Raw genomic sequence first — 18,288 nt, forward strand, 5'->3', positions numbered from 1 at the left:
AAAGCTATTCTCAAAGTGGTTTCTTTCAGAAACAGGCATAGAATCTCAACAGATGGCTTGTTTGTATATAGAAAAATAAAGATGAACTGGCACTATCCAATTACACAGGGTCGCAACTTACTCTCCTTATATCATTTATGTTTGCGAATTCTTTGTGGAATGCCTTTCTTTCTTTCTTTCTTTCTTTCTTTCTTTCTGTTGAGTCTGTTCTGGTCTGGCTCTGGTCTGAAGAAGTGGGTCTGTCCCACGAAAGCTCACCTAATAAACCATTTTGCTAGTCTTTAAAGTGCTACTGACTGCTTTTTGTTTTGATAGTCTGCTATTTTGAGTGTGATATTCTGGTTCCAGTACTACTTGCCATATAAAAAGTAGTAGAAACTCCAAAGCAGCCCTTTATTTCTAACCTCGGAAAGGTCTGGACAGCACCAAGTTCGAAATAAGGTAGCTAGAAATAACACACAATTTGCTCAACACAAGTTGCATAAGTTATCTTGAGTTATGGCTACAGTGTATCCACAGCTGACATGAACATTAGTGCCCAAATCCTCCAAGTATTAGTGAGGGAGCCGTGTTAGTCTGTATCTTCGAGAACAGCAAGAAGTCCTGTGGCACCTTGTAAACTAACAGATATTTTGAAGCATAAGCTTTGGTGGGCAAAGACCCGCTTCATCTCATGCATCTGACAATATGGGTCTTTGCCCACGAAAGCTTGTGCTCCAAAATATCTGTTGGTCTAGAAGGTGCCACAGGACGTCTTGTTGTTCTCTTATCCTCCAAGGAGCGTAGTATCTTTTGAATGCTTCTGGGTCCCTTCAACTTCCACTGAAGCCACTAAAATTCATTCCCTACTGCTCAGGATTCTCTCTTGTGAACTAACCCTATGAAAATAATTCCCATGAAAGATGGACAAAAAGGTGTGAAACCCTGCGAGGGCTCCCTTGTGTTTTTTGTTCTTTCTCCAAGTTTCAGGATCCATGTTTTGCCAAAAACATCCTCATTCCTTTTAGTGTGTCAGGTGCTTATTGCTGTCCACTTCTACTCTGCTGCCATCTCCCGAAGGTGGGTGACATGAGGCGTATAGACAGAGGACTATGTTGTCTGTGATCTCAAGTATCTGGCAGCTGTAACCAGCATTCTCTTTCTTCTCCTGTTCCTCTGCCCTGGGATAACCTGGCTTTTGCTCTCATCCATTGCCAGCAAAACAAAGACATTGAGGAGGTCTAAGCTTCTCCTCCACCTCTAAGTCTGTGTCTACACTTGCATTCCTCTTTCGAAAGAGGTATGCAAATGAGGGAAATCCAAAAAGCAAATGAGGTGCAGATTTGCATATCTGACACCCTATTTGTATATTCTTATTTTGAAACAAAGAAAACCAGTGTAGACCCTGCTCTCTCAAAAGTAAACGCCAACTTTGAAAGACTCCTCCTTCCCACCAAAACAATGCCACCATTATTAGAAACTAATTTTGAAACAGTGGTTGGCTTATCTCAAAATGGGTAAACCTCATTCTAGCCACGTCTACTCGAGCCTGCTACTTCAAAAGAGCAGGCACCACTTTGAAGTGCCGCGTGTCACGCCTACACACGCCACGCACTACTTCAAAGTTGAAATTGACGGTAGGCACCGCAGCGGTCGAAACCACGATTCCACAGAGAAAATAGGGATAGGACACTTCTTTGAGGTGTAACTTGGAAAAACTATGTGTGTAGACCCTCCTCATCCCTCTACTTCAAAAGAGCAGGGTCTGCCATGGTGGCAATCAGCTGGGATGCCGAGATGTGATGCCAAGCCCCTGAGGGACTCTATGGTCTGCGCGCACCATGGCTCTGAAAACCGCCAGGAGAAGAAAACCCCATTGGCAGGAAGCTGAGAGTGTTCAAGCAGAAGAGATCACCTGTGGTGCCCCTGAACACCTCAGAGCAACCCCCGGCAGCCCATGGGAGGGATGGCAATCAGTCAGCCACCCTAGCCATGCCAGGACTCCCCCTCCAACCGTCCCCAGAGCTCCCAGAGGTCCGGCTACAGGGGGAAGAAGCATGGGAGCTGCTGGGTCTCTGGAGCAAGGAGAAGTGCTTTGGGTGATGGAGAGAAAATAGTGCAATGTGGCCAGCTTCCCCCGCTGGCTGAGAGCCTGACTGCCAGGGTCACCCTATCTGCAGTCCTGACATGTCAGGAGTAAGCTTAAAGAGCTGTGCCTGGCCTCAGGACTATGTCAGCTAGTTGAGGGCTCCCCCTGCCACTTGCCCCTTTTACAGGGAGCCCAGGGTCATCCTGGGCCTCTGGAAAACATCCTCCCTACCACCCATCCTCAGCACCATGGCCAAGGAAACACAGCAGGTTGAGGAGCAGGAGCCGAGACCATCCCCCAGCCCTGCACCAACAGGGACGGAGCTGGAGCTTGGCACCCAGGCAACGGAGTGGTCCAGTGGGGAGGGGGAGTTGGTCATCATCCTCCCCTCCCACACCTCCAGATGGGTATCAGCCAGAAAGGCTTCCCCCGACCTCTGTGGTGGACCCTCAGGTATGTATCCCACAGGGCACCGCCACTGGCACATGAGGTGTGGGCACCATAGACTACTGGGGGCCCCCATACCCTGGCAGACCCTGGCCCGCCGGGTCCCACCCAGAGCATGGCCTCAGGATGACAGACAGACACCAGTGCTCATCAGCACCCACGCCCACAGACAGCATCTTGCCCTGCCCTGGAGGGTGGGGGCAGACCACACAAAGGGAATACCCCCAGAGCCACCACACCCACAGACAGGGGATGTGCACTCAACGCCCATGGAGGACTGGGGGTGCATGGGCCATGGGTCAGGGGCTAGGACTCACGGCCTTTTTCTCCCTTTCCCCATTTCTACAGCCGCACCATCCGAGGGCCAGGAGAGTCTCACCACATCCCTGAGCCCAGACAACCCCCTGGAGGCGAGGGACAGCGACCCCATGGAGGCGGCACCAGCACTTCTATGGGTCTGCTTTCAGCACAGCCAGAGGCAGCCAGCCGAGAACTCCCCCACATCACCACCTCCATCCAGTGCCAGGTGCAACTGGTGGAGTGGTACCTCTGTTTCGAGGATGGGGAGGCCGCCTGGTGCCAGGTAGCCTAGGAGGACATTATGACCACTTTGAAAGACATCGGGGCTCATCTCGCGACCCACTCAGCCTCCTCCGGGCAGTTGTAATAGTTTGTAATATACTCATTTATTTTGCCCAAACCTCTGTGTGCCATGTGTTTAGTGGGGGGTGGGGAGGAGTGCGGGAGGTGGAGAGGGTGTGTGGGAGGTGGAGAGGGTGTGTGGGAGGTGGGGAGAGCATGAGGGAGGTAGGGGAAGCATACGGGAGTTCCTACCAGGGGTGGCCAGGGTGGGGCTCACTGGGACCCTGGTCGAAGTACCAACACAGTCCTCCCAGATCTGGACCCCGCCCTGGTTGGCCTGGCGTCTAGTGCCAGCAGCTGGTTCAGGTAGCCCTTGCTGACCTCAACTGCTCACCCCTAAATGAAGGCCTCCCCTTTGCTTACTATGGTGCTATGTATGGTGCAGAAGGTGTCCATCACCTGTGGGTCTTTGAGGACACCCACATCCAGGCAGGCAAGGAGGCAGCGCCACTGCCCCTTCAAATGGACAAAGGTGTGCTCAACTACCTGACAGGTGAGGTTGAGCTTGCCATTGAAGGGCTCCTGTAGAGGGTGAGGTGGTTCATATAGGGCCACATGAGCCAGGGCCAGAAGCGCGTATGCTTTGTCAGCCCCCATACTGAATGGCACGGTGGCGTCCCCAGGGGGATATCCCTCTGGGGGATATAGGTCCCAGTTTCCAGCTGACGGCACAAACCCAAGCTCCGGAAGACCCACACTTCATGGGTGCAGCCAGGCCAGCCCACAAAGATGTCCTAGAACCAACCCCGGCTGTCCACCATGACCTGCAAGACCACTGAATGGTAGCCCTTCCTATTTATAAATTGTCCTCCACTGTGCTCCCGGGTGCAGATGGGTATGTGCGTCCCATCGAGGGCCATGAAGCAGTTCAGGAACCCCAGTGAACCCAAGCTTGCGATGGACGAGTCCAGGTCCTCGATGCTGATGACCCTCAGTAGGATGAGGCCACATCTGGCATATTGTGTCCAGTTTTGGGCCCCCCAGCATAAAAAGGATGTGGATTTGCTGGAGCAGGTTCAGCGAAGGACAACAAAAAAGATTCAGGGTCTGGAGCACAAGACGTATGAGGAGAGGCTGAGGGATTTCGGCTTGTTTAGTTAACAGAAGAGAAGACTTAGTGGTGATTTAATAGCCACCTTCATCTTCCTGAAGGGGAGCTCAAAAGAGGAGGGTAAGAAGCTCTTCTCAGTGGTGTCAGATGGCAGAACAAGGAGTAATGGTCAGAAGTTAAAGAGGGAGAGGTGTAGGTTAGATGTTAGGAAAAACTACTTCATAAGGCGGGTGGTGAAGCATTGGAATGCGTTGCCTAGAGAGGTGGTGGATTCTCCATCCCCTGAGGTTTTTAAGTCCTGGCTGGACAAGGTCCTGGCTGGGATGACTTAGTGGGGGTTGATCCTGCTTGAAGCAGGGGGCTGGACTAGATGACCTGCTGAGGTCCCTTCCAGCCCTGTGATTCCGTCATTCTGTGATTCTGGGTTAAGTGCCCAATTCCCTTTCACATTCAAAGTCTGTTGGGTGTCTAACTCTCCGAGATTCCTTCACAAAAGATATTTTGATTGATATAAAATGGTGCCTGTATTAGTTGTCTTTAAAACGAGGAATTCCATTTTCTGGCTGGCTTGTTTATATTAACAGTTTTCCAGTTGCCCTTATTTTCCCTGTTGTGATCAGGTTCATAATAAGACCGTCCTTGTATTTTTTTTTTCATTTTAAACAACAAGTCGGAACTTTACTCTGTGGAATTCTTTCAAATTCCCTTCTGAGATATGTTAAGGGAGATTATCTCATCTCACACAAAGGCGAAATTATGATTTAGGGGAAATGTTAATTTCTGCGAGAGCATATAACAATGACATATGCAAAGAAGCACAGTGGGATACAGACACACAGATAAGAGCCCCGAGCTCAGTTTCCTGAGGTAACTAAAGACTATCAATAGTAGAAGAGGCTAGAAAACTTGGTGCAAAGATTATTATCTTCTCTTGGCAAATGTGAAGGAAGGCTTATGGATGGGGGAAGCTAGCAAGAGAACGTCAGTGGGGAAGGTAAAAGGGCAGGGTGAAAATCAAACAGTCTTATTTGGAGGAGAGAAATATCTGCTGAGGCATCATAGAATCATAGACTCCTAGGGCTGGGAGGGAGCTCAGGAAATACTGTAGTCCAGCCCCTTGCCCAAAGCAGAATCTGCCCGAACTAAATCAGCTAACTAAACAAGAGATCCACAGTGTTTCAAAGAATATGGTTAGATGTCCAATACAGGGCTTGGAGCAAAAACACGCCTAAGAAAGAACAAAGAATGGTTCTCAGATTTACAATATCTGAATGTCCCCACTGGCTCAGACCAAAGGTCTGTCAAACCCAGTATCCTTCTTCCCACAGCGGCCAATTGCACTTGCTTCAGAGGGAATGAACCGAACATGTAACTGCCGAGTGATTCACGCCCAGTTTCCCTTTCCTAGTTCCGGCAAACCAACGTAGGGATATCATCCATACCCCTTCTTGAGAATAGCTACCCATTGACTTCTAATTTTCAACAGTGTCTTGGATCCTTACGCGTATTTCAGTTTCACTGCAAAGTTCTGTTTCTATTCCTCATTCCTAAAAAAGACATCAAATAAACTTGTGTCTCTTGCGTGTCTCCACGTTTTTCTGGATTTCCATTTTCTGTTATGTATTTATGATGCACTGGGGACAATATACCGTTGCCCCTCCCGGTGTTGATCCAGTTCATAAGGGGACATCATCAGTCCATGGATGAAGAGACTGGAAGATAGGACAGATCAAGAAGTCTGTGGTGGAAAGGTAAGCAAGAGCTTTCAGACTGATTTGCTCCCACACCTTTGCTTTAATAGCAAATATTTGCAATTTATCTTTTTTAAAACCGTGTATATTATAGCTCATAAAATACTGAAGAACAAACCAATCTCTCCCTTCATTTATTCTTTCTCCATGCATCTTTATCACATTCGGTGGGTATCTGATCTGTTTTCATTCCCTTTTTTTTTTTTTTTCATTATTCCAAGGCATGTTTTCATTTCTTGATAAAAATAGCTCTCTTATTTCTCTTTTAATGATCTTGCCTCGTTATATCACTTGCATTATTTCATATGGGGTGGCATACCCATCTCATCTGCATTTATGTAAGTTCACATGAGGCTGATACAATTAACCCTGCTGTTAATGAGATAGGGAAAAAGCTCGTAGCTTGACTTTCAGATGTGTGTGCGTTCCTTACTGAAAAGGAACTTGAAGTATCGCCTACAAAGAGACAGTGTTGAGCTCTCTTTTATCTACTCAAATTTTACACATGAACATGTGGTTTGAACTGGGACACCAACTATATTTAAGGCACAGAGAACCAAAACAGTAATCAAAGTTGACAAATCAGAAAAAATTTTGATAACTTTGTTTGGTTCTCTGTGCCTTAAATATTGAGTCATTTCTGGTCTGGCTATGGTCTGAAGAAGTGGGTCTGTTGCGCGAAAGCTCACCTAATAAACTATTTACCTAGTCTTTAAAGTGCTACTTGACTGCTTTTTGTTTTGATAGTGGATAGACTAGCACGGCTTCCTCTCTGTTACTGATATCTTAGGTGGCTATTTCAAACTGCTGCTACAGTGATCAAAGTAAATAGAGAAAGATAGATAGATAGCTATAGATATTTCATACTCCCAGGGTTCATACACGCAGGGTTGTGAGCTCAGTCCTTGAGGGTTCATTTTGGGATCTGGGCAAATAGACTTAAAAAAAAAAAAAAGGATGGTGCTTGGTCCTGCCAAGAGGGCAGGGACTGGACTCAATGACCTCCTGAGGTCCCTTCCAGGTCGATGAGATGTGTGCGTCTCCATAGAATCACAGAATCCTAGGAATGGAAGGGAACTCAGGGGGTCCTTGAGTCCAGCCCCCTGCCCAACACAGGATCAACCTTAACTCTCTCATGCCAGCCAGGACTTTGTCAAGCCAAGGCATAAAACCTCCAGGAATGGAGATTCCACCACCTCACTAGGTAACATATTCTAGTGCTTCACGCTCAGGGCAGATGTTCCCATGAGTTCAAATCTTTGCCATTTTGTTGTGAAGAGTTGTGGATGTAAGGATATTTCAAAATCTGTGCCTAGGAGTGTAAAATCATATTCAAGGGAGATTAAGGGAATAGAGGTGACATTTCTGTAATTCAGTAAGATTCTGTGTTTTGGGCTCATCTATATTCAAAGATCCATCTCTCAATTGTATAACGACAAGTCTCAGAGGGGTAGCCACGTTAGCTGGTCCATGCAAAAAACCAAAAAGGAGTCCTGTGGCATCTTAAAGACTAACAGATTTAGTTGGCATAAGCTTTCCTGAGTAAAAAGCATCTGACAAAGTGTTTTTTAATCCACAAAAGCATATGCCCATGGAAATCTGATAGACTGCATCTACACTAGCAAGAAATTTCAGAAAATCAGGCACATTTTTGAAAGAACTCTTGGAGCATCCACAGGCAAATGCAGTCTTTCAATGCAAAAGGGAAACAGCATGGCCCTTCTTCTGGAAGCCAGCTTCCGATCCCGGATCAGGAAGAGCGCCTCCTTTCAAAAAAAAATGTTGACAGAAGCTCCACGGGCCCATTTGATGAAAGAGCAGTCCTCATGGTGCTGGATTTATTGCTCTCTGGCCTGTTCTTTCGAAAGAGGTGAGGCTGCCTGGATGGTCTCTATCGAAAGGGCCGATCGATCCTTCCTTCCGCTTTTTCTAGTGTAGATGTGCCCTTTCAAGAACAGATTTTTTGGAAGAGATCTTCCAGAGGAACTTCTTTCGAAAGATCAGTATTGTGTAGACGTCTTTAAGTTGCCACAAAATTCATTATTGTTTTAAGTAGATGAGTTTTCCTGTGTTCATTGAGGACCCCATTTTTGAAACATGGAGATATACTTATCTCATAGAGCTGAAATGGACTTAGAAAGGATATTGAGTCCAGTCCCCTGTGCTCACAGCAGGATCCATCACCATCCCTGACCATTTTTTAATCGAACCTGCTGCCTGCACGCCCTCAGTATTTCATGATTTTCTCTTTCTAGATCCCTTACACGGAGAACATGGAGGATGGAAATCAGACAGTCATCGTGGAATTCATCCTGTTAGGATTTGGGAATGTCCCTGAAATGGAGACCCTTCTCTTCCTGTTGTTTCTACTGATCTACATTGTGACCATGACTGGGAACATCCTCATCATCACACTTGTAGTGACTGATCAGCACCTTCAAACGCCCATGTACATCTTTGTGGGCAACTTGTCCTTCTTGGAGATCTGCTACAGCTCTGCCATCCTGCCCAGGCTGCTGGCCAGTCTCCTGACTGGCAACAAGACCATTTCTGTCTTAGGCTGTCTTGTGCAATTGTATTTCTTTGGTATTATGGCAAACACAGAAGCTCTTCTGCTTACAGCAATGTCTTGCGATCGGTACGTAGCAATATGCAATCCCCTCCGTTATGCTGCTCTGATGAATGGCCGGGTTTGTTTCCAGCTAGTGGCTGGATGCTGGATCAGTAGTGTTGTGCTCTGTTGCATTGCTATTGTTTTCCTGTTCCAACTAACATACTGTGGTTTGAATGAAATTGACCATTTCTTTTGTGATATTTCACCTGTGATAAAATTGTCCTGTGGAGACACCCGGACTCTGCAAGAGATAACGTTTATTGTGTGTACCGTAGGGACGATGATACCCTCTGTACTGACACTGATAACCTATGTCTGTATCATCACCGCCATCCTGAGGATCCCATCCACCACTGGGAGGAAAAAGGCCTTCTCCACCTGCTCCTCCCACCTCATTGTGCTGACAGTTTTCTATGGGACCGTGTTCACTGTCTATGTGGGTCCAATAGCCAACACTCCCAAGGTCCTACACAAAATCTTCTCTCTCTGCTACACAGTCTTGACACCCATGATCAACCCCGTCATCTACAGCTTGAGAAACAAGGATGTCAATGAATCTCTCAGGAAAAATATTCTTAAACCATTGGCTTTGAGAAAAAGGCTTGGAATGGGAAAAGACAAATTTTAGCTTACGGTACAATGCAGGTGAACGCATATGGTTCCTTAGACATGAGCCATTTCAGACCTCAAGAATACAGCCCCTCATTGATCACCTTGCTTTAAGCTTGCAAAACAAAAAGCAGTCAAGCCACACTTTAAAGACTAACAAAATGGTTTATTAGGTGAGCTTTCGTGGGACAGACCCACTTCTTCAGACCATAGCCAGACCAGACCAGACTCAATATTTACCATTTTGCTAGTCTTTAAAGTGCTACTTGACTGCTTTTTGTTTTGATAGTGGATAGACTAGCACGGCTTCCTCTTTGTTACTATTCAACTTGCTTTAAGCTTGTATTCTTTCTTTCTTTCTTTCTCTGCTACTTGTGCAGAATTCTTCTTTCATACATTTAATGCACATTTCTATTCCCAGGATTTGACGCTATTTTTAAAAAGTGAGCTTTTTCCCAAACTAACATTTCATTCACCTGTACCTGAAAACTAGTGTCTAAATTCTGCAAGGAGCATCACATCTTTTCAGTACTTTTGGGTCCCTTGCACTTCCATGGGAGCCAATGAACTTCATTATCCATAGATTAGAATCATGACTTTTCCATTAAACCTCTGAAAAGCGGGGGATGTTGATTCCACAGTGAGTGGAGAACGTTCATTGGGTAGCGTTCTATGCCATTCTGCACATGGTAGACATAAAATGAAAATCTATGCATGGTTGGGAATCTCTGTGTCCCACCATTAGATAGCTGGTGCCTGTTAATACATCCTGGCAAGCTCAAGACAACACTTAAATGTTTCTATTTGTGTGTGTGCTGAGATCAATAAAGATAATTGATACAGATATACGAAAAGTGAATATTAGATAGCAGAGAGAGTATGCTTATTAAGTTAGCAGATGCTACCAAGCTGGGAGGGGTCCCTTCCAGTCCTAGTGTTCTCTGATTTTATTATTCTAAAATAAATGGCCACACATTGCCTCCCCCTGCCAAATAAAAGGAAATGCATGAATTAAACTGAAAAGACAATGAGCACACAACCACGCCAAATCACATCCTACACAATGCCACTTGGGCCACCCTTGTCCAAACAGAAATGTGCAACATGCATAAAAATATTAATCACTGACTTTTGATAGAAAAATTCATTAAGGAAGAAAATCTCACTTAGTCCCTCTTTGAATTTGTGGCCTCTTTCCCTCCCTGCAATAAACTGGGATTCTGCTGCTCTCTTTGGAACTGGGTAAGTTCTCCCATAGAAGAACAGTCACACTGGCTTAGACTAAAGGTCCATCCAGCCCATTATACTGTCTTGTGACAGTAGCCCATGCCAGACGCCCCAAATGGACTGAACATAGCTAATCTTGAACGGAATCTTTCGCTTGTCATCCATTTCCAGCCTCTAACATTCCTTTCAACATTTCTTGCCACATTTCTTTCTTATTTTTCCGCACTCCTTTCAATGTTTCTTTCTACGAAACTGCCTACTGTAATAGAAGCACTTTGAAAAAAGGTTGCTGTTTCCCCGGTACAGGTTAAAGTAGACTGCTCTGCTTCAGTTAATAGTAAATTAACACGAGGGACCAAATTCTGCAGGACATTTAACATCTTCTGAGTGGTTCTGAGTCTTTTCTCCTCTCATTGAGACCAAATAGGTTAGATATCCATTCACGAAGAGCCTGTTTTCAACTATGCCTCTGAAAAATAGCTTATGAGCAATTACCTAAATAAAAAATGGATGTCTGTGGAGTACACGTAGTCTCAGCTAGTTCAAACTAGGGGACTGGTAGAGAGGGAATAGAGCCTATTGCACCAAAAGCCATTGCACGTCCAACGACTCTACTTTGAAATAGGCTTTGTTGTGTGCCGACACTCTCTTTCGAAACAAAAACCCTCGAGTGCAGTGGTTCTTAACCTTTATTGCAGCCTGCACCCCTATGGCTCTCAAAAATATGTTCTCACACCCCTTAGCAAAAATCAAATATGTTCTTGCATCTCTTATCAAAAATAAAAACTGGAGATGGGGGCCTATACGCTTTTAAATGCATATTAAATAGAGGTAGAGTCAGTTTCTATTATTACTCACCACAACTACTAGTACAGTAGGCATGCAAAAATACTCAGTTACTACCCAGAGACGTTACGGAGCTTTGTAGTGGACATGTACTTTAACCAAAGCTCTAACAGTTAGCAGCTACCTGAATTCAAACAAAGCTGCTGAGCCGCCATGTTATCAGCTGCACAAGCCTGAAGAAATACCCTGCAGCGCGGCAGTATGTTGTATTTTGTAGCCAGGTAACTTCACTACGATTAGCTAAAAAACTCGAAGTTTGTTTTGCATATTTCAGTAATCGTTAAAAAAATGTATAATGTTAAGAAATAAATAGGTTTGATGACTCAAAGTAGTTGTACTTGCAAGTCTGTGCTTCACTTGTGGTTTTGATGACTTACCCTCTAAAAAAATCCGGCATGTCTTGCACCCCCAGGGAGTGAATGCACCCCAGGTTAAGAACCACTATTGCAGCCTAACTGTAGCCTCTGTATCTCTTTCACTCATAGACTCAGTCTACGCTGGCATTCGTCTTTCGAAAGCAGCGTGCAAATGGAGGAAATTAAAAATGCAAATAAGGGATAGATTTACATAGCCGGCACCTCATTTGCATATTCTTCTTGTGACAGAAGACAAAAGGTGTAGATGCGACTCTTTTGAAAGTAATCCCCACCTTCGAAAGACCCCTTCTTCTGAAAAAATCAGGGTTCTTTTGAAGATGGTGATTATTTTCAAAAGAGTCATGTCTACATTGTTGTAATTCTTTCAAAAGAAAAATATGCAAATGACGTGCCAGATATGTAAATAAGTGCCTCATTTGCATGTTCAGTTTCCTTCATTTGTGTGCCTCTTTTGAAAGAGGAATGCTCGTGCAGACATAGCCGTACACCCTGTCTTTCAAGCTCCCATCCCAGTCCCATTGGCCTGAGGTCACCTTTGTAGAGGTCCTGAGCCAGCCCCCAAAGACCAAGTAAGATGTGTGCAGTCTCTCATTCCCTTCCCCCACCACCGAGAAAATTACTGCCGACCCTGGCATACCTGCAGATATATATAGTGAGCTGCTTCAGATATTAAGTTTTATTTGGATGAAAATGAGGGTCAGATGAGTAAATTGCTGCATGAAACGCTTTCAGAACAAACAAACAACAGTGGTCCCATCTTCACATCTGGAACTATACAAGAGAGCTGAGACAATGGGTGTGAACCAATGAAAACCACCATCATGAGTTCTGGCAGGGTCAGAAACCCAAGCTTTCTAGGTACTATGGCTCCAAACAGGAGGTCTTCAAGGTGAGTTTAGTTGCCTATCAAGTTTGAAGGCTACTGAGTGGCCGTTAGAGAATCTGTCCGGACAAGATTCTGTGATTTAGGCACCTACAGGAGTTAGGACCCAAAGTCGACCTTTTTATATCTCACTACCTGTTGCTTTTGAAAATCTCACTGTGTTCCTAGATTCAGCTTTGTGCAAATATATACCATTGCAACTCCAGCCCTAAGTACTTGGAAAGAAAGGACCAGGGCACTAAACACAGGTCCCCAGAGATATGAGCGGGGTGCGTGTTGGTGTGTTTTACAGGCGGTGTGGTAACTGTGTCTTCCATCCAGGGCCAGCCTGGGCTGGTTCTAATGGAAGCACAGCACAGTACTTCTTCTGTGTTCTCCTTCGGCCCGGAGCAATTTTGTCACGTATCATTTTGAGAAGCTGGAGATCTTTCACGGTCTGCAATGGCCCAAATTCTGATCTCAATGACCGAGGTGTAAACACGGGCGAAGTTCACGGAGATCTTACGGGTCTCTGTCATGACAACTGAGCTCAGTGTTTCTGTGATAAAAAACATCACTGGTTCCCAGGCACTCCTGGTGTAACCAGAATGAAAAGACAGGAGTTACACCAGGGAACAATTGGGACCATGCTATTGAAAACTCACTGCAACTTTGCAGCATATTGCAGAGGACATGAGCAATCATCTTTGATGTTAATTAAACCCCACAGGTCCTAATTGAAAACCCTCCATCCCCACTGGGATATATTAGTGAAGCCACAGATTAGAGTTCATGGAGGATTTCTGGCGTTATGTTTTACATCAGATACCGAAAACCCAATTTCCCCAGTTGCTGCAAAGAGGCTAGATCAAGGAGTCTGAAACATCCGGCTGGGCTTTCACTGATATGAATGCAGGTGCTGTCTAAATGATGTTCAAATGTGAAGACAGTTGGTGGTTTGGCCTTGTCTCTAGTAGAATGATGTTAAAACCATGACTTCAGCTCCAGCCCTGGGACCGGCATGAATCCCTTAAGTGGACAATTCATAATTTCTAAGGGCTTGACTGATTCCTCACCATTAGATTTCATCACTTTCTATTCTGAATATATGTAGAGTGGTCATAGAAATGTAGGTGTATACAGTGACTAAGAATCTAATAAAGAAAATGAATGATAACTGTTAAACATTCAATCGTTCACATTAATAACAAGGCAAAATTCACTGAGAATGTACTTAGAGCACTGATTTTTAAGGCCTATATTTTCAAAGGAACCAAAGGGAGTGGCAAACCCAGTTTGCCATCATTCACAGCTGGTCTCTAACTCCCATAGGAGTAAATATCAGCTTATGCTTAATTGTAGAATCATAGAATCCTAGGCCCGGAAGGGTCATTGAGTTTTGCCCCCTTTGTGTTAGTTCACAAGACATCTCAGGCTAGCAAGAACAATGTTTTTTAAGTTCTTCCAGAGGTATTTTGTTCAGGGCAACATTATTTATAATTTTATAGCTCACTGAAGAATGCTAAAAGCTTCCCAGAAATTATTATTCCCTAATCAAAGACTTTACAATCCCATTGAAGGAGAGATTTCTTACTTAACTTAGGTTTGCATGGACCTGAATCCATTTACCTCAGCTGAATGACATTTGTTTTCATAGAACCATAGAATATTAACGATGGAAGAAACCTCAGGAGGTGCCATCTAATCCAACCCACTGCTCAAACCAGAACCAACCCGAACTAAATTTTGACGCAGGGGTTGCCATTTGCCTCCTCGGCTGTGTCTACACAAGCCCAAATGCAAATGGCCATTTCGAAGTTTACTAATGAAGCACTGAAATACATATTCAGCGCCTCCTTAGAATGCCGGAAGCCGCGGCACTTCAAAAGTGACACGGCTCACTGCCACGCAGCTTGTCCAGATGGGGCTCCTTTTCGAAAGGAACCCACCAACTTCGAAATCCCCTTATTCCTATCACCCTTCTGGTGTTAGGAAGAAGGGGCTTTTGAAAACTGGGGGGGTTCTTTCGGAAGGTCCCCATCTCCATGCGTGGCGTGTGATTCGCAAGGCCACACTTTTGAATCGCTGTGGCCGCCGTTATGCTAATGAGGCACTGTATATTCACAGCAGCACCTCATTAGCATCTTTTGAAGCCTCTCATTAACATGTCCCTTCTGAAAGGAAGGGGCTCGTGTAGACGCAGGGCTAGTGAAATAGTTTTTCTGAATATCCAACCTGGACCTCTCCCGCTGTAACTTCAGACCATTGCTCTTCTGTCCGCCACTACTGAGAGCAGCCTCTCTCCATCCTCTTTAGATCCCCCTTAGATTTTTCTTGATTTTTCTTTGAATCTGCTGTGCCGTTGGACAGCTGGAGAGACCTTCATACAAACTTCAGCCTCTTTGGTGTTTTGGGATTTGGCTTACGGGATACACACACACACACACACACACACACACACAGAGAGAGAGAGAACTTCAGAAGCCTACCTTTCTGTTTCAGTAGGCTGACACATACTGTTTTTTACTGAGTCACGGTGCTAAAATATTTGAAAATCCTAGCCTATACATCTTTATTTCAAGTTCAGGAGAGCTGTAAGTTATTGGGGTCTGAAGCTCTTGGCTCACCTGTATTGGAATGTCAACCTTGGAATGACATGGCTCTTCCTTTGTTTGTTGATAAGTTAATTCTTTTAGTGAAGAGATGTATTGTGACATGACTAAATACACCAAGTTTTGGTCAATGCAACAGAGAGCGATACGGGACTGTGTGCACTCCTTTCATCTGTAATGTTTTCCTCTGTCTAGATACATATTAAGAGGAAAACAGAGGGAAGAAATCAAACATTCATTATGGAATTCCTCTTGGTAGGGTTTGGGAATGACCCTGACCTGCAGCCCTTTCTGTTCCTCGTGTTCCTAGATAGAACAAGAGGCAGTGAGCTTAAACTGCAGCAAGGGTGGTTTAGGTTGGACATTAGGAAAAAGTTCCTAACTGTCAGGGCGGTCAAACAGTGGAATAAATTGCTAAGGGAGGTTGTGGAATCTCCATCACTGGAGATATTTAAGAACAGGTAGATAGATGTCTAGCAGGGATGGTTTAGATCCTTAGTACTTGGTCCTGCCATTGGGGCAGAGGGCTTGACTCAATGGCCTCTTGAGGTCCCTTCCAGTCCTAGTGTTCTATGATTCTATGATTTGACGATTCCTACTGATCTACCTTGTGACTATAGCTGGGAAGTTCCTCATTATTGCACTGGTTATGGCTGATCAGCACCTTCACACCCCCACGTACGTTTTCCTTATGAACTTATCCTGCTTGGAGATCTGCTACAGCTCCAACATCCTGCCCCACCTGCTGGCCAGTCTCCTGACTGGGGACCAAACCATAGGGGTTAAGGGCTGCCTTGTGCAGTTGTCTGTCCTTGGCAACATGGGAAATACGGAATCTGTTCTGCTCAATGCAATGTCTTACAACTGTTATTTAGCAATATGATATCCGCTCCTTTACGCAGCTTTGATGAATGCCTGGGTATGTTGCCAGCTAGTGGCAGGGTCCTGGATAAGCAGCTTCCTCAACTGCACATTTTCTTTTTCTGGCTCAGATTTTGTAATTCCAAGGAATTTGACCATTGTTCTTGTGATTTTTGAGTCCTGGTAAAGCTCCCCTGGGGCGACACGCAGACTCTGCAACTCGTAACATTTCTTATGGCTGCCATAGGGACACTTATGCCCTGTGTACTGACCATGACGTCCTACATTTGCATCATCACTTCCATCCTGAGAATCCCACCCACCACCGGGAGGCAAAAGGCTGCTTCTGCCACCTCATTGTGGTGACTATTTTGTATGGGACACGAATAACTGTCTTTGTGATTCCAAACATCCTGAGAAATAAAGAGGTGAAGGAAGCACTGGGAAAAGCTATTCTCAAAGTGGTTTCTTTCAGAAGGAGGCATAGATTCTCAACAGATGGCTTGTTTGTATATAGAAAAATAAAGATGAACTGGCACTATCCAATTACACAGGGTCGCAACTTACTCTCCTTATATCATTTATGTTTGTGAATTCTTTGTGGAATGCCTTTCTTTCTTTCTTTCTTTCTTTCTTTCTTTCTTCCTTTCTTTCTTTCTTTCTTTCTGTTGAGTCTGTTCTGGTCTGGCTCTGGTCTGAAGAAGTGGGTCTGTCCCACGAAAGCTCACCTAATAAACCATTTTGCTAGTCTTTAAAGTGCTACTTGACTGCTTTTTGTTTTGATAGTCTGCTATTTTGCGTGTGATATTCTGGTTCCAGTACTACTTGCCATATAAAAGATAGTAGAAACTCCAAAGCAGCCCTTTATTTCTAACCTCGGAAAGGTCTGGACAGCACCAAATTCGAAATAAGGTAGCTAGAAATAACACACAATTTGCTCAACACCAGTTGCATAAGTTATCTTGAGTTATGGCTACAGTGTATCCACAGCTGACATGAACACTAGTGCCCAAATCCTCCAAGTATTAGTGAGGGAGCCGTGCTAGTCTGTATCTTCGAGAACAGCAAGAAGTCCTGTGGCACCTTGTAAACTAACAGATATTTTGGAGCATAAGCTTTGGTGGGCAAAGACCCGCTTCATCTCATGCATCTGACAATATGGGTCTTTGCTCACGAAAGCTTGTGCTCCAAAATATCTGTTAGTCTAGAAGGTGCCACAGGGCTTCTTGTTGTTCTTTTATCCTCCAAGGAGCGTAGTATCTTTTGAATGCTTCTGGGTCCCTTCAACTTCCACTGAAGCCACTAAAATTCATTCCCTACTGCTCAGGATTCTCTCTTGTGAACTAACTCTTTGAAAATAATTCCCATGAAAGATGGACAAAAAGGTGTGAAACCCTGCGAGGGCTCCCTTGTGTTTTTTGTTCTTTCTCCAAGATTTCAGGATCCATGTTTTGCCAAAAACATCCTCATTCCTTTTAGTGTGTCAGGTGCTTATTGCTGTCCACTTCTACCCTGCTGCCATCTCCCGAAGGTGGGTGACATGAGGCGTATAGACAGAGGACTATGTTGTCTGTGATCTCAAGTATCTGGCAGCTGTAACCAGCATTCTCTTTCTTCTCCTGTTCCTCTGCCCTGGGATAACCTGGCTCTTGCTCTCATCCATTGCCAGCAAAACAAAGACATTTGAGGAGGTCTAAGCTTCTCCTCCACCTCTAAGGCTGTGTCTACACTTGCATTCCTCTTTCGAAAGAGGTATGCAAATGAGGGAAATCCAAAAAGCAAATGAGGTGCAGATTTGCATATCTGACACCCTATTTGCATATTCTTATTTTGAAATAAAGAAGAAAACCAGTGTAGACCCTGCTCTCTCAAAAGTAAACGCCAACTTTGAAAGACTCCTCCTTCCCACCAAAACAATGCCACCATTATTAGAAACTAATTTTGAAACAGTGGTTGGCTTATCTCAAAATGGGTAAACCTCATTCTAGCCACGTCTACACGAGCCTGCTACTTTGAAAAAGCAGGCACCACTTTGAAGTGCCACGTGTCACACCTACGCACGCCACACACTACTTCAAAGTTGAAATTGACGGTAGGCACCGCAGCGGTCGAAACCACGATTCCACAGAGAAAATAGGGATAGGACACTACTTTGAGGTGTAACTTGGAAAAACTATGTGTGTAGACCCCCCTCATCCCTCTACTTCAAAAGAGCAGGGTCTGCCATGGTGGCAATCAGCTGGGATGCCGAGATGTGATGCCAAGCCCCTGAGGGACTCTATGGTCTGCGCGCACCATGGCTCTGAAAGCCGCCTGGACCA

General features: G+C 45.0%; 1 protein-coding gene across 1 annotated transcript; it reads left to right on the forward strand.

The window, feature by feature from the left end:
• The first annotated feature begins 2,316 nt into the window (after positions 1-2,316).
• On the forward strand, positions 2,317-9,201 carry LOC142004488 (olfactory receptor 5V1-like). Its single transcript, XM_074982131.1, has 3 exons — positions 2,317-2,425; positions 2,983-3,098; positions 8,215-9,201. The coding sequence occupies exons 1-3, from the start codon at positions 2,317-2,319 to the stop codon at positions 9,199-9,201; spliced, it is 1,212 nt and encodes a 403-aa protein (XP_074838232.1).
• The last annotated feature ends 9,087 nt before the right edge of the window (positions 9,202-18,288 follow it).

Source organism: Carettochelys insculpta, chromosome 32 (genome assembly GCF_033958435.1).
Source record: "Carettochelys insculpta isolate YL-2023 chromosome 32, ASM3395843v1, whole genome shotgun sequence".
NCBI lineage: Eukaryota > Metazoa > Chordata > Testudines > Carettochelyidae > Carettochelys > Carettochelys insculpta.